Source organism: Schistocerca cancellata, chromosome 8, assembly GCF_023864275.1.
Source record: "Schistocerca cancellata isolate TAMUIC-IGC-003103 chromosome 8, iqSchCanc2.1, whole genome shotgun sequence".
Taxonomy (NCBI): Eukaryota; Metazoa; Arthropoda; class Insecta; order Orthoptera; family Acrididae; genus Schistocerca; species Schistocerca cancellata.
In genome coordinates, this window is record NC_064633.1 from 106042283 (window position 1) to 106063025 (window position 20743).

Genomic DNA, 20743 nt, shown 5'->3' on the forward strand with positions numbered 1-20743 from the left:
AGAAGGCAGTTGCTGAAAGCTTTGGATACTACTGAATCACCAGTTCAATAAGTCGTATTTGTAAAATACATTGTACTAACAAATATTATTTACAGAAGAATGGAAAGTCTGGTAGAATCTGACCTTGTGGAAGATCAATTTGGGTTCCAGAGACAAGTAGGAATATGTCAGGGAATACACTGATTTTACATCTAAAGCATCTATAGATTTACACAAATCTTTTGACAATGTTGACAAGAATACATTCTTTGCAATTCTGAAGGTATCAGGGATACAACACTGGGAGTGAACCGTTATCTGCAACTTGTACGGAAACAAGACTGCAGATATAGCTGTACACTAACATGAAAGGGAAGCAGCAGTTGAGAAGGAAGTGACACAGGGTTGCAGCCTATCTCCGATGTTATTCAATGTGTACACAGAGAAAGCTGTGAAGTAAACCAAGGGGAAATTTGGAAAGGCAATAAATGTCGAGGGAGAGGAAATAAAATTTTTGAGTTTTGCCAATGGTTGTGTAATTGTGTCAGACTCAGCAAAGACACTAGAAGAGCAACTGAATGGAATATATAGTCTCTTGAAAAGAGGTTATAAGATCAACATTAAGAAAGTAAAACAATTGTAATGAAAATAACACATTAAAAGTAGTAGACGAGTTTGCTTCTCAGACAGCCAAATGCCTGACAGTGGCGAAAGTAGACATAATATAAAATGAGGACTAATAATTGAAAGAAGTATTTCTGGAAAAGAGAAATTTGTTAACATCGAATATAAATTTACAATTTAGGAAGTCATTTTAAAGGTATTTGTCTGGAGTGTAGCCTTGTATCGGACTGAAACAAGGATGGTAACGTTATTCAGACAATAAGAAAATAGATGCTTCTGAAATGTGTGGTGCTACGGAGAATGTTGAAGATCTGATAAATAGATTATGTAACCAAAGTGACTAAAAGAAGGGATTGATTGATAGACCAAATCCTGTGGCATTACAGAGTTGTAAATTTGGTAATGGAGGGAAGTTTGTGGAATAAAAATTGTAGTGTGATGGATGAAAATTGTAGAGGGACAACAAGAGAATGAGTACAGTAAGCAGGTCGAGATGACTGCAGGTTGCAGTAATTATTCGGAGATGATGAGGCTGCCACAGGACAGACCAGTGTGAAAAGCTGCATCGCACCAGTCTTCAGAGTGAAGACCACCACAACAACAACAACAATAACAACAACACATATCACATAATACCTCCATCTGTCCACTGATTATTTACTTTGCACTTTTAAGTCAGGTAACACTTGAGGATGGTCTACGAAATGGTTTACAGTAAAATAGTAAAGTTTTACTGATTATCATGAAGCGTTACTTATTTTGTAATCAGGTTTATGTTCTTCCACAAGTAAATGTTTAATTTACATTTCCACATATCTACAAACAAAATGAAAAAATTACCTGAGTCAATACATCCCATTTCATAGTGCGCCACATTATTTTACACATCAGTTTATGAAGTGGTTCATAGTCACCAAGACAATATGGCTTGTACAGAGCATACATCCAATTTGATAGAACAGTAAATGGCTCAACTTCCAAAAACTGCAGAAGACCAAACAAGTCTATAACAAATAAAGAAAATAATTATAGGCTCTTGTAATTAAATAATAGGCAGCTTTTAAATAAATAGAAAACTGTCATTACTATTAAAATGCATTGATTACCATCTTAAGAACTGCATTAGATGCTGTATCAACAGCAAGACAATACCAAGCTGACACATTAAGGAACCCTAACTCAGTCTCCAAATACTAATAACAAACTCTGCTTTAATGCCCTGTCACAACGTTGAACCGTACCAGAAAAAGATATCTGTAATTCTGTAAGTGGCGGATGAATCGAACTATTACTATCTGTAGTTTTAAGTTCTTATTTGAGCCTATGGAGAATTATTGGCAAATAAATTCCACTGTGTTAGCGATCCTTCATTTTCTTTTGAAAATCATTTGTCCTGAGTTATTTTAATAACTTACTAAGAAATATACCTTTAAATTTTATTCATTTGTTAAATAAAATATTTCAGAAATAAAATAACTCCCAAATCTTCTAAATTTCTTCTCCCCTTACTTTTGGAGTAAATAGGTAACACCTTCCAGAATGAGATTTTCACTCTGCAGCGGAGTGTTCGCTGATATGAAACTTCCTGGCAGATTAAAACTGTGTGCCCGACCGAGACTCGAACTCGGGACCTTTGCCTTTCGCGGGCAAATGCTCTACCAACTGAGCTACTGAAGCACGACTCACGTCCGGTACTCACAGCTGTACTTCTGCCAGTACCTCGTCTCCTACCTTCCAAACTTTACAGAAGCTCTCCTGCGAAACTTGCAGAACTAGCACTCCTGAAAGAAAGCACTAGCACTCCTTTCTTTCAGGAGTGCTAGTCCTGCAAGTTTCGCACGAGAGCTTCTGTAAAGTTTGGAAGGTAGGAGACGAGGTACTGGCAGAATAAAGCTGTGAGTACCGGACGTGAGTCGTGCTTCGGTAGCTCAGTTGGTAGAGCACTTGCCCACGAAAGGCAAAGGTCCCGAGTTCGAGTCTCGGTCGGGCACACAGTTTTAATCTGCCAGGAAGTTTCAGGTAACACCTTGCAGAATCCTTCCAAATCCATATCTGCTGATCAGTAGTGTAAAAATAATAAAGTACTATAAAAAGACCCAAGATTCTACTACTGTATTATTGTATTTTTATGTACATTTTGCATGAGGAATAAGAAGATACAATGTGACACATTAGGGCTTGTCTGGACAGGGTTGCCACAAGTTTCCCTAAGTGAAATTCCCTGATATTTCCCTGATTTACAGTCAAGTTTTAGTATTTTTCCCTGAGATTGATTGAGATGGTTTATGGGACCAAATGGTGAGATCATTAGACCCGCGATTCCAAAGTTACTCACAGAAGAAAGAGGGCCTGCTAAAAGTGGATATACCTAGTCAGGGGAGTCAAACTATAAAACAAAGAATTTAAAACACATAAAGTACAAGGCATAAAAGGTTAGATCAAATCTAAAAATAGGGAAAAAAAGATTGGACCTTCCACAGGGGAGTAGTCATGGGGTCCCAGACCAAGAGAACGTAAAGAGAGGCCCCACCCACAACCACCCTGCTCTGCTCCAGGAGTAAGTATAACCTCATATCTGGTAATAACCAATTTCACGGAGGAAACTGAGGACCAGTTCAACCATCTGTGAATTGTCTTCTAATATTAAAATTAGGGAAGACTATACTTAGTACTAAGGGCCAAAAGACGGGGACATTCCACCAACATGCGGGATACCGTCAGTCTGGCTCTACAACGATAGTGTGAGGGTGGTTCGTTACACAGGAGAAACAATGGATGAGCATGGTACGACCAATGCACAGATGGCGTAAAGCAGTGGACTCCATCCAAGAGGAGCAGAAGGAAGAGCATCAAAGCACAGTCATCTCCTTGACTGTGCAGAGTTTATTACTGAGAGCAATAGCATGCCAGATGTCATTTCACTTTTGGGCAGAGAGATTTGACATGCATCTGCATATCAACAGCTGTAGTCATGAAAAGGAATTGAGGGTGAGTATCAGCTTATCTAGCCAAATGATCGTTCAGTTCATTCCCTGGGATACTCACATGACTTGGGAGCCAGAGAAAGACAACTGAGCAGGCCGCACGGCCAAGATAGGAGAGATGGTCATGGATAGCAGAAACCAAAGGATGACAAGAGTAGCAGGCTCCTCATTGAGTCTGTACATATTAAAACACTGTGGAGGGAGTCCTGAGTAACAAAATGGAGGGCGCTGGTAATGACTAGCAGCCTTGCTGTGAACACAGTAAATCATTCCAGCAATAAATGGTGTTCTAAGCCAGTAGGAAATGTGAAAGTGTCTCCCGCTTTATCTACCACCTTTGTACAATCAGTTTAGAAGAAGATAGCACCCAGAAACTCTGCAAGGATGGAATGTACAAGATGCTGGAAGACCTTAGGACCCTGGAATAGGTCGATCCTAATCCGCGATCTATGCTCCACCCAAGAGGGTGTGTGAGAGGAAATACATGAGGCGCATTTCAGTGAACAGAGATGGAGATCCTGACGGCGGGAAGTGAGATGCATTCTAACTGGCAATCCCACCTGTGATCAGGATGGAGACGGCCCTCAATTACAAAGAGGACAGAGTACAAAGGATTGTCGGGGAATCTGTGAATGGGGAGTGCGTAAGAAACCAGGAGTTGGCTTCATCGCATTTGTGGAGGGGGAATCCCCGCTTCTATGAGGAGACTGTCCACGGGTCTATTGCGGAAGGCACCAAAAGCCAGAAAGGATCAAGTATTTTCAGAGTGTAAGGAGCCGCTGAGCAGCAAATATGGGGCAACAACATCAGCTTTTCATATTAAAAAAAGGCCCAAGAAACAGGACTGTGCTGCAACATCTAGGAGTTGGTTGCCTAAATAAAGTTATGGGATGTACTACGAATTGATGACAAAAATGCGTAACCTGCGTTTTGGAGGGAGAAAACTGAAAGCCTTGGGAGACAGGCCACGCAGAGGTCTGTCCGATGGCACCTTGGAGCCGCCACTTAGCAGACACACTACCGAGTGGCAGCTGCATCAGATGCAAAAATTGTCAACATACAACAGAGGTTACAAGTCCATTGATGGCTATGTGGAAGAGTGTGACACTTAATACAGAACACTGTGGGATACTGTTCTCCTGAATCTGAGGGGTCCTGAGTGAAGTGCCAACTGGAACCCAGAAGAGCCGGTGGGATAAAAATTGATGAATAAAAATCGGAAGGGGACTGTGAAATCCTCAGTCACGGAGGGTAACTTAAATGCAATGGCGCCAAGTTGTGTCGTATCCCTTATGTAGGTCAAAGAAGACTGTGACAAGCTCCTAACAGTTAGTAAAATCCTGTCAGACTGCAGTTTCAATCTGAGTAAATGATCAGTTGGAGATCGTTCTTTCTAGAAGCCACACTGATACAGGGACAAAAGGCCCCGAGATTTGAATACCCAACATAATTAGAAGCTAACCATCCTCTCAAGCAGTTTACAACACACATTTGTCATGCTAATTGGGTAGCATGCTGTCGAGACACATTGGGTGCTTCCCAGGCTTAAGGACAAGGATACAAGGATACTTTACTATACTGTCTCACCAATGTGAGGTGAAGGCACTCGTGAGCCAAATGGGGTTGAAGACCCTAAGTAGACATTGCCTCTGTGTAATGTCCAAGTGTTGAATCATCTGGTTGTGGATGGAATCTGGGCCTGTGTCATGAGAAGAATAATTCCAATTCACTAAAAAGTTCATTACAGGGTTCAGCTTGTTGAGGGTTGAAACAGAAGGGAGGTCTGTTCAACTCTATGATTCTGCAGCAGAAAGGTGGCAGGATAGGAAGAGGATGCTGATAGTGTTGCAAAGTGTGTCGTGAGGTGTTCTGCAAGGACCAATGGATCAGTAGACAGAGCACCTTGGAGGATATGCCCCTGGACAGTTGACTGCCACTGGCGGCCCACAAGGCTACAGAGCTCGGACCAAACCTGCGATGAAGAGCGATACATTCCCAAGGAGGAAATATAGTGTTCCCAGCATTCCTTTTTTACTCCGCATATAAGGTAATGAGCCTTAGCATGGAGACAGTTAAAAGCGAGGAAGTTGGTCTGTGACGTTTAATTCACTGCAGCACCCGTCACCATTCCTGGACAACGACTGCTACATCCTCGGTCCACCACGGTACTGGTCCATGATAAGGGGGACCTGCGGATAGGGGGACAGCAGTGCTAACAGCATGAAGAATATGGCATAGACGTCCTGCGCGACTGCATAAATGCAATTCGAGAAAGATGTGATGAAGTGCACAGCAGACATACATAAAGGCCAATTGGCCCTGCGGAGTGCCCAATATGAGGGCCTGTCTCCCTGGCGGTGGCAGGGGAATGACAGAATCACCTGAAAGTGGTCACTGTCACAGAGACCATTACGGGGAGACCAATGTAGCCAAGCCACGAGAGCAGGGGAGGAGATTGAGAGATCGATAGCAGTAAAGGTGCCATGATCGGCACTGAAGGGGCTAGGGGTACCACCATTGAGGAGACAAATCAAATTCTGTAGTAAGTTGATCAAGTAGAAACCGCACGAAGTGGCACTCCTCCACAGGCGTTGGTGTGCATTGAAGTCCCCAAGGAGGAGATAAGGGGGTAGGAGTTGCTGTATTAGGGCAGACAGTTCAACATAAGGAAGTGGCCTACTACTTGGAGGGAGGGTAGACATTGCAAACGGTGGTTGCCAGAGATGTACACACACACACACACACACACACACACACACACACAACGGCAGCATTTTTCTTAACACACAAAAAATTTCTTTCAGTCGTTGTCAAACTTTATTATTTCTGATTTAGATTACGTGTTTCAGGTAACTGCAGTCATCAGATCTGTCATGAGACAAAAAGTACAAACATGGAATATATAATTCACTGCACATATACAAAAAAATTTTAATAAGAAAACAGAATAACATGGAATGCACGTTACTTTAATAGATCACAAAATGAGAAGTGCTCACAACTAATAGAGTATAAATACAGTAATATACATGAATAATACAGACAAAATGGGTCATAACACCAATATAATGTATGTCATCTAATAGCACATACTTGTACTGAATGTACATATGTACGGGCAGTGACAGTCACCAGTAACAAGGTTTGCTTTTTTGACATTTGACATCCTCATTATTTTTTTTCAATGATTTCTTGATTCTTTCAGCTTCATTTTTATTAGCTCCACATGGATTAAGCGTTGATTGCTATGGAGTTATTTTAGCTAAGATTTTGTCATTGCTTCCAGACTGATGTGAAGGGGGATCCAGTAACTAATGACATCGGTGCGAACTGAAGTGCAGAACCCTCCATGACGCTATACTGGGGCTGGCACAGTTCCAACAGAAAGCACAATTACACGGAACATTAGAGAGTGGTCATCACGAAAGCGAGTTTCTTGAAGAGCAAGACAGAACGAAGAGTGAGAGGAAACAAGGTGTTTTATTTCAGGGAGGTGGTGATAATATCCATTGCAATTCCACTGGATTATCGTGTGATGAGAGTCCAGGTGAGACATAAAGAAGCCACGTTACTTGGTCGGTGGTCGTCACCAGTGAGGATAGGGTGACCTCCATAAAAACTGTCTGATTCGGTATGAGGTGGAGGGGGCGAAGCCCTCTGGGAAGACAGGGAAGCCTCATCCTTTGACTTGTGCTGTTGCTTCTTCTCCCTCGGAGGGAGGGAGGAGGCATTATCAGTAAGGGAATAGGTGGCAGTGATGTCAGGATTGGACAAAGAGCGAGTGGCTTTGGGGCCCTCAGAGCACAGGTCTCTCCTCTGGGCCAAGGATGCAAGCTTCCTATCCAGTGAATGCAGGGGAGGGGTGTTTTGATATGGAGTCCCATCCCAAGCAGGAGCCAGAGAAGATGTTTTCCATTGAGGAGGAGGAGGAGGAGGAGGAGGAGGAGGAGCGGTTCGTGGAGAGGAAGGGACAGGAGCCGCCGAGGGTGAGGAAAGGGATGGGGGGCAGGCTGGGGTTAAGAGGGAGGAGCGATGAGGGGAAGGCGTAACTGAGGCAAAGGTACAGGAGAGATTTGCAGGCTGAAGTCCATCAAATTTCTTCCGGGCCTCACGGTAGCTGACACAGTCAAGGTTCTTTACTTCCTGAATTCTTTTTTCCTTCATGTGCACTGGTCACTCCTGTGAGTGGGGAGACTGGGGCGCAGAGCAGTTTACACAATTAGGCAGTGGGGTTCAAGGGGGGTCCCCACATGAAGAGGGCGGCCACAGTCACCACAGATGGGAGTGACATAGTATCATGAGGACATGTGGCAAAACTTGAGGCAATGGAAGCAACGCATCAGAAGTGGAATGTACGGTTTCACGTCACATCTGTACACCGTTACCTTAACCTTCTCAGGCAGGTTATCCTTCTTAAATGCCACCATGAAAGTGCCAGTGTCTACACGATGGTCCTTAGGGCCTTTTTGGACATGTCCGGTGAAATGAATGCCACGTCATTCCAGATTAGCTGTAAGCTCATTATCAAATTCGAGGAGAAGGTTCCTATGGAAAATGACATCCTATGTCATACTGAGTGACTTGTGAGGAGCGATAGCCATGGGGTTTTCTCCTAAATGGTCGCGGGCACAGTGGGATGCTGGCTGACTGGCATAAGTTGTCTTTATAAGGAGACAGCCAGATCTCATCTTGCTTAATGACTCAACTTCGCCAAACTTGTCTTCAGTATGTTCCACAAAGAAAAGGGGTTTGGTGGCAGCAAAAGTTCCCCTGTCGATCCTGGTACAGACCAAGAACTGTGGACAGGGTTTCGCCCCAAGCCGGCACATCTGGCCCTCCTCCCCGGGTGTATCCAACGGGGGTAAGGCTGGAAAGGCAGAAAAAGGAACTGCGACAGAACTACGTTAAGGAAGAGACGTGGACACAGTAGAGTTGCCAGAGAGTTCAACACATTTCATGATCCAAATGTCCGCCCTGGTACCATGCACTCCGAACAGGGGCTCAGTTGCCGACTTTCCCATTTGACGAAGGCATGTATGACGCTGATGTTCATCAAAGTGTTCCTGTACTTGATGAAGATGACCTTGGACTGAGGAAATGTAGTGTGTATAAGATTCATTGTCAGTGTGGGGCAGCGTTTATAGGCCAGACATGCCGCACAGTACAAGAATGCTGCGATGAACATCAGCATCATACATGCCTTAGTCAACTGGAAAAGTCGGCAATTGCGGAATACTGCCTGAATACAGAACATTGTATGATTTATGAAAAGACGGAAGTTTTATCCCCGGCATCATCTATCTGTGACTGCGTCATTAAAGAAGCAAAACATATCCGTACACCTGATAATCTCATCAACAAGGATACAGGGTTTCAACTGAGCACAGCCTGGAACCCTGCATTGGCTGCTATTAAATCATGATGTGAAAATCAAGGTTCTTCAATAACAGGCCCGTCATAACACTGGTCTAGTACAGCCGTTGGTGAGTAACGTGTGGCCGCACTGCTGACAAACGCAGTGTACAGTGCACGCGTGCGAGAGCCGCTCTGCGATTTTCGGCAGAGGGACTTAGAATATGATAAATCACTGCGCATGCGCGATTTCCGCAGCTGTGCATTCTTCGCGCATGTGTTCTAAAAATGGGGTGTCGGTATGTGGGTACCGTCAGTCATACCTAGCCATGAGCAAGGTTGAACCACCTGCAGATGTCGGACAGTTGCTCTGAGGAAATATTATGGAATTTGCACAACGTGATCCGGCGGCAAACCTGTGAAGACTATTTACTTAATCACTGCTCGAATCTCTATTTTTTTCCATCTTCGCAAAACACTACGTGGGAACAACAACAGAGCCACGTCACGGCCACAGCTCTCTTCCAAGAGCTTAGACGTGGCATGTGTTTACAGGCAACAGTCAAATGAATATCACATGAACAACTCGTTGCACTAGCACTAGTGGTGATTCTGAGACCTTTTCAAACAACCCTCGTATTATATTGGCTGAGAGGAGCAAGGATTTGGGGAGAGTAGACTGCACGTGATGGGACAAGTAATCTGTTGGTGATTGGGATAATGAGGCTGGGGTGGAGAGAGGGGAGGGACAGCAGTGTCGGGTACAGTGCTGTTAGTGGGAATGTGCAGGCACGTCATGGGTAAAGGGTATGGCTGCTAGGTGCAATCAGTAGATCTGGGGAAAAAAGTGAGTGCATAGGTGGAATAGAAGGCTGTGTAGTACCAGAGTGGGAGCAGGTAAGGGGATAGGTGGGTGTAGGACACAGACTAATGAAGGTGGGAGGCCAAGGGGATTATGGGAATGTAGGATATACTGCAGGGAGAGTTTCCACCTGTGAAATTCAGGAAAGCTGGTATTGGTAAGAGGATCCAGATGGCGCAGGCTGTGAAGCTGTCATTGAAATGAAGCATGCTGTGTCGGGCAGCATGTTCAGCAATTGGGTTGTCCAGTTGCCTTGTTGACCACAGTTTGTTGGTGGTCATTCATGCAACAAGACAGTTTTTTGGTTGTCACATCCACATAAAAAGCAGCACAGTTGTTCCAGCTTGTTAGTTTGTAGATCGAATGACTGCTTTCACAGGTAGCCATACCTTTGATGGGAAACGAGATGTCTGTGACAGGAATAGAATGTGGTGGGAGGTCTATTACTGGGATGTGAGCCATGAGTCAAACGACTGTGAGCAGAGCTCGAGTAAAGATGGACAAGGATACTGCATAGGTCTGGTGTGGTGGAATATCTCTGTGGGAGGGGTGGGAAGGATAGTGGGTAGGATATTCTTCATTTCAGGCCATGCTGAGATGTAATCAAAATGCTGATGGGCAGGTGAGTGGAGAGATAAGGTATGGGAAAACTGTTTCTGTACAAGATTGGGAGGGTAATTATGGTCTGTGAAGGCCTCCGTAAGAACCTCAGCATACATGGAGGAGTACTTGTCACTACAGATGCTGCAGCCACGAGTGGCTAGGCTGTATGGGAGGGACTTCTTCATATGATTTATGTGGCAGCTGTCATAGTGGAGGTATTGTTGGTGGTTGGTATGTTTAATATGGAGGGAGTTGCCTACGTAGCCATCTTTGAGGAGGCAGCAACATTGACGAAAGTGGATTATTGTGTTGAGGAGGACCATGTGAAGTGAATGGAAGAGAAGGTGTTGAGATTCTGGATGAATATGGATAGGGCATCCTCACCTTCAGTCCAGATTAAGAAGATGATATCAATGAATCTGGGTGATTAGAAAGGATTCCTCTAGATGGCCCAGGGCAAGATGGGTATAGGATGGTGCAATGAAGGGGTCCATTGCTGTATAATGGATTTAATTATAGGTGATGCCTTCAGAGGTGGAGTTGGTGAGGGTATAATTGGCCATGGTAACCAGGAAGGAAGTTGTAGGTCTGGTCAGTCAGGGATTGGGAAAGGTACTGTTCAATGGTGGCACGACCATGGACATTGGGTACATGTAGTGGGAGGTGGCATCAATAGTGACAAGCAGGGTGCCCTGTGGTAAAAAAACCAGGAACAGGGTAGATTATGGGTTATAGAATGAATATGTACCCCTCCATATCTGAATCCAGTGACGCCTGTGGGAATAGGATGACACAGCGGCCAGTCAGTACCGTTGAGCCTTCAGGGTCAGTTCAGGTGGAGTTCAGTTTTAGAATGAATGTAGTGGTCCATGAAAGCAGAGAAATTCTCAGTGGATGCACAGTAATTGGCAACAATGAGGTATTCTGGGTGGTTGGGTTTAAGGACTTCTGCAAGCACGTAGAAGGTAGGACTGCAGGGTGTGACAGGGATAAGAAGACAGAGAGAGACTCGGAAGAGGTTCTGAGATGGGCCTACAAAATTTGAGGAGAGATTGGAAATCCTAATGGAATTCTGCAATGGGGTCACTGTGGGGTTGTAGCTGCACAAATCTGGCAGCTGATCGAGTCCCATCATCAGATAATCCCCACAACTCAAAAATACAGTGGTGGAGCCTTTGTCGGCAGGTAAGGTTGTAAAGTCTGGATCAGTTTTTAGGTGGTGAATTGCAGTTCCTTCTGCAGATGTAAGGTTCATTTGCATATTGATGGATTTGGGGAATGATGGTGGGGCAAGGTTTGAGGTTAAGAAATTCTGGAATGTTAACAGGGGATGAGCTGGGGAGAGTGTGGGTGGATCATGACTGGATGGAGGAGTGAGCTGAGTTAGGCAGGTTTCAACATTGGCTTTGGCTTGAGTCTGATTGGTAGGTTTGGTGACGAGAAAGTGTTTCCACTTTTGTGTCCGGATGAAGGAAAGAAGATCTTTAACAAGTCTCAGTGAGACCTTCACAGACCGAAATTTCCCTCCCAACATTGTACAGATACACATCTCTCACGCCTTGCCTCTCCAGTTACCTACCACCTCCCACATTTCTGCCATCTGGTACAAAGGACACGCACCTCACTACTCAGTTCCACCTATGAGTGGAGTAACTGAATCACATTCTCAGCCAGGGTTTTGACTACATCTTATCATGTCCCAAAATGAGGAATCCTACCCACTATCATTCCCACAGTCATATTTAACCACCCACCAAACCTACGCAATATCCCTGTCCACCTCTACTCCACCCTGTTGCCAGCCACTTGTCCCATGGCTCATATCCCTGCAACAGACTTAGATGTAAGAGCTGTCTCACACATCCTCCCACCACCCCAATTACTCCAACCCAGTCATAGGCGTCACCTATCCCACTGAAGGCAAGGCTATCTGCGAAAGCAGTAATGTGATCTACAAACTAAGTTGCAATCGCTGTGCTGCTTTGTACATGGGTATGACAATCAACAAGCTCTCTGTCCGGATGAATGGCCACTGACGTCCAACACACAGCTGGACCACCCAGATGCTGAACATGTTGCCCAACACAATATGCTTCTCTTCAATGACTGCTTAACAGCTTGCACTATCTAGATTGCTCCTACTGACACCAGTTTTCTGAATTGCATAGGTGAGAGCTCTCTCTCTCTGCAGTATATCCTACATTCCAGTAGCAACCCTGGTCTCAATTTTCACTAGTCCCTGTTCTTCACCAACCTGTCCTGTTCTCTGCTCCCACTCCAACACTACACAGCTTTATATTCCATAAATGCACCCACTAGAATTTATTCCCTTCCTATACTCATCTCCTTTTTTGCTCCCCTTCCCCACCTCAAACCTCGCGACTGCATCTAGTAGCTCTATCCTGTCCCCACCTCGTCCCTACACACTGCCACAACCAGCACTACACCTTCCCCTACCCCTACCTTCTTGTACTTCCTCCCTCCTCCTCCTCCCCACCACCCAACTATTGCTTCTTGCATCAGGTGCAGTTGCCATATGTTGCAGTAAGAGATGGTGTGCTTGTGTGAACATGTGCATGTTTTATACTTTAGAAGAAGGTCTTTTGGCTGAAAGCTCCACTGTGTAAGTCTTTTCGTTGTGCCTGACTGTCACTCAACATCTCCTCTTTATGGTGAGAACTAATTAACTTCTGAAATAATTAAACTTGAAGTTCAGAGCCATTGTCATTATACAGTGCTGATTTTCTCACAACTATTGTTAGATTCCAAACTCTGACTACATACTTTTGTTACCTTAATTTTTCTGTACAAAGTGATACACAGTATTAATTAATTAACTCATTAATAATTTCATATGATTTACTATAATTTGCAATATGCTTTCACATTTAAATGAGGAAATTCATATGCATAAGTAAAATATAGTTCACATATTTTTCCAAATTTCTGGTCGGCAACATTTTTTCTTTGTAAGAAAAATCACATTAGTTCCTGTAGTTCATCCAAAACAGCAGTATCCAACCAAACCAATTTTGGAAGCATAATCGCATTTACAAAACAACAGTTTATTCTTACACCCATCTATGAGTAGTCTGACGTCACCCAAAACTTAAAGTTTGTGGTCTGAGTGCTGATGAGTAAGATGTATGTCAGACACTCGGTGTTGACTGAAATCAAAAATATACATGCACTGTATGCGAAATTATGGATATCGACAACTGAAAAAGTTAGTAATATGAATATTTCAAGACATTTGGGTAATTTCAGTGTGTGAAATTAAAGGTGCATTTACATCTACGTGCCTTGCAGCTCATCGCCATGGCTCTGTAGCTTACCCAAGACAGAATTAGAGGCAGTGACAGGTGTGAATGAAATAACTAGCATGCACATGTTGAGGAAGAGCATGCACGTATGGGTAGGGGTTGAGCAAATCATATCACTTTAATAACAGGACAAATTATATTTTGTCGTTCAGTCAACTTTATCCAGTCACTATTCCACTAAGTACATAACCACTATAACCACTTATATTAATTGCCAATGTAGTCATTTCACATCTTATAAGAGTTTCGTTGATCAAAACACATTTTACATTGAGCGATTTTAAATCATATAGACATGTTTATCTATTTTAAGGACAGTAATATTAAGTCTAAAAACATAACTGACTTCGCAACTGGTTTTGGCATGTATAAGAAAACTGTAACTTGACTTTAGAAGTAACATCAGATATAAACAAAAACATTAGTCAGCCACTTGGCAACAGCTGCACAGCATCAGTGAGCTTGAAAGTATTAGGGCTATGTGTATAAAGGCGGTAGAAGATGTCACAAATTACAGAAAAAAGTAAGTGCACCCAACCATTAACTAAATGTACATAGACAATTCCAGAATGTGGTACCTAAACAAATTTTTATTTTCCACAGGATGGCTGCTGTCAATAAAAATTTACACTGATAAATGTATTATTCCCGTTGAAGATGTGTGAAAACCAGGAATCCTTCTTGGCATAAAATAAAGCTATACAAGGAGTTCTGTTTTGTTGTTTTCTTTTGTTTTAGGGTGCAAAAGGAACTAGAGTTATACGCGCCCATGTCAGAACCGTAGAACGCGAAGACAAAAAAGGAATTAAAAACAACTAGCCGTTAAACCCAATCGATGGAAGGAAAGGCAGCTAAAAACAGGGATTTGGAGAACTCCATAGAGAAACAGAGGTCCTGAGCTAAACATAAAATGTTCTTTGCCATACTGGTATGATGGATAGAAGATAAAACAAGGTTGATAGCCTGCACATCATTCACTAAAACAGTCGACAACTCAGACGGCAAACATAAATGAGAATGTAAGAGGTTAAAAAAAAGGTAATTCCATCACGAAGACGACAACACAGAGATCATCAGATGGAATGCAAGAACTAGCGGGCAGAGGTACAAAGACTGCAGTTGGAGCAGCATCAGCAGCCTCATTCCCCGTCAGACCAACATGGCTAGGAACTCATACAAACATCACAGTGGCGCCATCAAGAGTGAGCAAGTGACTGCTTTCCTGGAACTGTTGCACTAAGAGATGAATGGTGTACAGCACACAGAGGCTCTGAAGGGCACTGAGAGAATCGGAGCAGGTGACACATTTGAAAAGTCTGTGTCGCCGGATGTACTGGGTGGCCTAACACAGGGCAAAGAGCTCCGCTGTAAACACTGAGCAGTGTTGGGGAAGCCGATACCGAGCAATGTCGCAATGTCGGTGCCAATGACGAAGGCACACCTGATCCCACAGCCAGTCCAAGAGCCATCAGTGTTCACAAAAGTACTATTGCAAAGTTCTGTGAGAAGGTCAAGAAACGTATGACGATACAGCGAGGCTGGAGTAGTGTCCTTGGGAAGGAAACGAAGGCCAAGGTGAACAAGGCTGCAGCACGAAGCCAAGGTGGTGCAGGGTTCATACCCATAGGGAAAAGTGGCAGGTAGGGTGAAGTTAAGGTGCCGGAGCAATAGCCCAAAGTGAACTCCTGGAGGCAACAGAGAAGAGGGATGTGCTCCATACTGGCAATCAAAGGAGCCGTTGAAGGAGGCGGCATTGGATGGGTAGCCAGGCATGGCAGACAAATGGCAAGCGTTATCTGCTGAGGAGAAAATCACGGCGGTATGACATCAGTAGTTCGGCAGCTTTTGCTTACAGGTTATCAACCAGACTAGTGTAACAGGCACCAGTGGCCAAACGGATTCCATGATGGTGGATAACATTGAGACGGAATAAGAGGGACAGACATGCCGATGCATAAATGTAACATACATAGTCTAGTTTCAAATGGACAAGGGACCGTGACAAACAAAGGAGGGAGGTCTGAGCCGCTTGCCAGGAAGTACTGCTGAAGACATGTAGAACACTGAGGCTGCCAGGTAAGACATGTGGCAGGACCAAGAACATTTCCTATTGAGTATGACCAACAAAATTACTCAGTTTCAATGAATGGAAGAGCAAGAGGCCCAAGATGTAAATATGGTGGAAGAAGGAAACTGTGCCACCAGAAATTCAAACAAACACTTTTGTCTGTGGAAAATCAAAAGCCACTGTCAATGCTCTATGAGTAAAGACGATCGAGACAACACTGAAGATGCCATTCAAGGACACAAGTCTGTGGAGAACTGTAACAGATGGTAAAATCGTCAATGAAAAGGGAGGTGGTGATGCCCATCAGAAGACATATCATAATAGGGTTAATGGTGACAGCAAAGAGGACAACACTCAGAATGGAACCCTGAGCTACACTGTTTATCTGGATGAAGGTGTCCAACAAGGCAGAATGCATATGTACCGTGAAATTTCGGTCTTTTGAAAATTCCTGAAGGGAACTGGGCATGCGACCACAGAAGTCCCAAGTGTAGAGAATGTGGAGTCCTCCAGCAGGTGTCATATGCTTTCTCAAAATCGAAAAATAGGCTAAAGTCTGGTATTTCCGCAGAAAACCATTCATGAAATGGGTTGGCATAGTGGCGAGATGGTCAACTGCAAAAAGTGGCGCTCGAAATCCACTCTGTGCAGTGTAATGGATCTGGGAGATGTGTTATTTTCTACCGGATTTGTCGATACCAAATTGTAAATGTTTTCTTATATTTTTGTCAGAATTTTTTTTATTGTAATTTGCCTTATTATATGCTAATTTACTTATATTTTTGAGAGTGAAAGCATATTGATTACTATTAGTAAATGTGACGAAGAATATCAAAGAGACTGATTACAAGTGGAAGCTTGTGTGTTGTGTAAAATGTCTCTGACGCTGGAGTCGTCTTTGACTGTAATCAGTCGGCAGTTTCCTCTTGGTGTGTGTTGACAGTAAAACAATGTGCAGGTCACCGTTATAAATATTTGTCACTGAACAGAAAAAATGAATTATGTTACACTTGTTTTATATAAACTTTAAGAAGAAACCACATTCGAAGAAATGGTATTTGAAGCACCAAAAATGAGGCAAACGCATTGGACCAGGTCATGTCTGCAGCCAACGAAACTGCATAGTGGAATCATACTTCCACTAGACAACGGAAGCCAAGACAAATATCGCCTTGTAAACATTTTACGGAAAAGGTACTGCCAAATTTAAGTAAATAAAAAATAGTGAGCATATTTCAACTGGGGGCTCAGCCGGGATACCATATTTCAACTGGGGACTGTAGCTGGGATATTGTGTTCACGAGATCTTCAACAGTGCTACGAGGAAGAAAATTTTTGTGTGTTAATACCAGTTTTTTCAGAATGTGTGTTACAGTATTTGCGTTCATCGGGAAGTAAAAATTTTGGAGAAGAAATGTTTTGGCAAAAAATATAATTTTTGACAGAAGAAGTAATTTCAAGAATTTTGGTCAACAATCACATGGATGGAAAACGTGGATTTGCAACAGTAGAAGAGTGTTCCAGATAAGTCACGAAACCCTCATATTTTGTTAAAACAATCTATTTATCTTGTTTTGTATTGTTGTGTATAAATTTTTTTTCTTCACAATGACTTATGAGATTTTCGAGAGTATTGTGCCTAAAGTAGAAAGTAGTAATTTAATAGATTTCGATTATCAGGACAGGTCAAATGAAACAGAAAGAACCGATCAATTTGATTTAAAAAGCTTTCTTGTAAATTTCACGAAAGAAATTAAACAATCAGTTGACGACAGTAAGACTTACTGGGATGAAAAAATTGATAACATTTTGTTGCAAGTCCAAGCAGCCAATACCCAAGTGGGTGATCTTTCGAACAGAGTTGGCAGTGTTGAGGAAAAAATTGAATCTGTGGAAGCAAAAGTAAATGAAATTGATGCTAAATTGAGCGATGAAATTAATACTGTAAAAAATGAGTTACTGGCAGATAGGGAAAGAAATGTAATTGATTTTAATGAGATAAAGGGGAAATTAAAAATTTGGATGAGAACACAAAAGTTTTAGTAAAAAATGTAGAACAAGAAACTGACAATCGTTTGGTTACCCTAGAAAAAAAAGGTAGAATGCAATGATTTAGAAAACAAAAAATCTGTCAAAGAACTTAGCGAAAATGAAACGAAAGCTGCAGAGTGAAAATCTCATTCTGGAAACTTAGCGAAAAAATTGAAAGTTTTGACATTGAATTTCGAAGCAAAAATCACAATGACAACACATGCAATCTTGTATCTAATATTCCAGTGAAGCACTTTTCGGTAGATGGACCCTTACATCCCATTGATTTTATACAGTATTGTAAGGATTGTTTTTTACCTCAATCACCAGATGATATGAAAATTAAATTTGTGAAAAAATTCTTGGAAGGGGAAGCTTCGACTTGTGCAAACCAGAATGTAACTGTGGGGATGACCTTTTCAGAATCTGAATCAAGGTGTGTGTGTGTGTGTGTGTGTGTGTGTGTGTGTGTGTGTGTGTGTGTTTGAAGTTTACGGGCGCTAAACAGCATGGTCATCAGCACCCAAACGCATAAAAACAGGAACACAATCAGTGAAGGGACTAAGACAAACAGCGAACAAGGAGAACAGCTAAAACACACAGACCTGACGCAGTTCCAGATCCTCACACACAGAGGCAAAACGAGAGGAGAAGGGACACACTAAAAAGGAAAGGAAACACAAGGAAAAGAGAACAGAATCCGAAGGGAAACAAGGAGGTAATCGTGACTGGCTGACCTCTTACCTAAAACCTGGGTGAGCCAGTCACCCAGCAGCACATTAAAACCCTCTCCCTAAAATCCGAGGCAACAAATTGGTCAGGACACAAAACCGTAAGACCTTAACGACAGTCGTCGCGTCATCTTGCAAAATAGAGGGCAAATCCGGTGGCAAAGAAACCACCGCCCTCTGGTCAGAGAATAAAGGACAGTCAAGTAAAATGTGGCGGACAGTAATCTGGACGCCACAAGAACTGCAGATTGGGGGGTCCTCCCGCCGAAGTAAAAAACCATGCGTTAAGGGACTGTGCCCGATGCGGAAGCGAGTGAGGAGAACCTCATCCCACCTGCATGACTGGTAGGACGTACGCCATGGCCGCGTAGTAGCCTTGACCAGACGCAGCTTATTTTCACCGACTGCTAGCCACTCCTCTTCCCACTGACGCATAACGCGAAAACGCAGGAGGGAGGTAACAGCATGGAGGGGGACGGCACATTCAGCAACGTGAGGGAGGGAACATGCATCTTTGGCAGCCACATCCGCCAGTTCGTTTCCCCTAATACCCACGTGCCCCGGCACCCAGCAGAAGGCAACCCCCTTCCCCTGCCGTTGCAGGTGGAGGAGGGCATCATGGATGTTTTGGACGACCGTATCCGCTGGGTACAAGTGTTGCATGGTCTGAAGGGCACTCAGGGAGTCAGAACAGATGAGGAACTTAAGACTGGGAACACACCTCATCTGTTCCAATGCCCGCAAGATCGCAAACAATTCGGCATCAAAGATGGTAAACGCCGCAGGAAGCCGTAACTTGACGACTCGATCAGGGAAAACAACAGCACAACCAACAGAGTCCCCCTGTTTAGAGCCATCCGTAAATACTGGTACATGGTCGGGATGCTGGTTTAAAATATCATAAAATAAGGAGGTAAAAACAAACGCAGGAGTGCAGCTCCTCCGGTACTCCGACAAGTCTAAAAGGACGCTGGGCCTCTGGAGCAACCAGGGAGGCAGGCGAGTAAAACCTTGTCGTTGGGGGGCCATACGCTCCACACCAAAGGACTCAAGCAAATGCTTGGCACGAATCCCAAATGGTCTCGTTGCCCTGGGACGACTGGAAAAAGAGACGTTCCATAGGTGGTCGGGCAACGGTAGGGTATGCAGGGGAGGTAGGACAGGCAAGGAATTGACACACCCGTCGCACCATGAGAAGTTTCCGCCAGATGGCGAGCGGAGGTTCCCCTGCCTCAGCACACAGGCTGGGGATGGGACTGGTACGGAAGGCACCAGTGGCCAGCCTGATACCCTCATGGTGTACTGCATCAAGAAGCTTCAGATACGAAGGCCTTGCTGACCCATACACGGTGCAACCATAGTCAAGACGCGATCGGACGAAAGCCCTATAGAAGTGCAGCAGACGCGCCCGATCGGCTCCCCAGGACCGATGGCTCAGTCACTTCAAAATATTCAGTGCCTTCAGGGCCCGCACCTTGAGGTCTTTAAGGTGAGGCAACCACGACAACTTGGAATCAAAAGTGAGGCCCAGGAACCGCACAGTGTCGCTAAAAGGAAGAATGGTGTCCCTCAGACGCAAGTCAGGGGAGGTAAAAAGACGTCGAGAACGATTAAAATGAACACACACACATTTGTCTGCAGAAAATGTAAAACCTGTCTTCGCAGTCCATGCCTCTAATCGCTGTATCGTAAGCTGCAACTGCCGACTAGCAGTGACAAGACTGGAGGAAGAACAGAAAACAGCAAAATCGTCCACAAACAAGGAGCATTGGACAGGACTCCGGATAGTGGACGTGATACTGTTAATGGCGACGGCAAAGAGGGTGACACTTAAAACGCTTCCCTGAGGAACACCATTCTCCTGCACATACAAATCAGAGAGCACATTACCAGCCCTATAACGAAAGAGGCGGTGAGAAAGAAAGGACCGAATGAAGACGGGGAGACAGCCACGAAAACCCCACTCATGGAGTTGATTGAGAATATGGCGGCGCCAAGTAGTGTCATACGCCTTATGAATGTCAAAGAAGACACCGAGACAATGCTGGTTACGTAGGAAGGCCTGCTGGATGGCTGCCTCAAGCAGGGTCAAGTTGTCTATAGTTGAACGACATCTCCGAAAGCCACACTGCGAGGGGCTAAGGAGCTGCCTGGTTTCCAGCAGCCAAACCAGGCGACGGTTGACC

General features: G+C 44.0%; 1 protein-coding gene across 1 annotated transcript in view; it reads right to left on the reverse strand.

The window, feature by feature from the left end:
• The window catches only part of LOC126094617 (E3 ubiquitin-protein ligase SHPRH), a 275624-nt gene that overhangs the window by 114836 nt on the left and 140045 nt on the right, over positions 1-20743 (reverse strand). The window contains exon 9 of the mRNA XM_049909097.1: positions 1444-1607. Within this exon, the coding sequence (XP_049765054.1) occupies positions 1444-1607 (164 nt within the window). The remainder of the gene's footprint in view (positions 1-1443; positions 1608-20743) is intronic.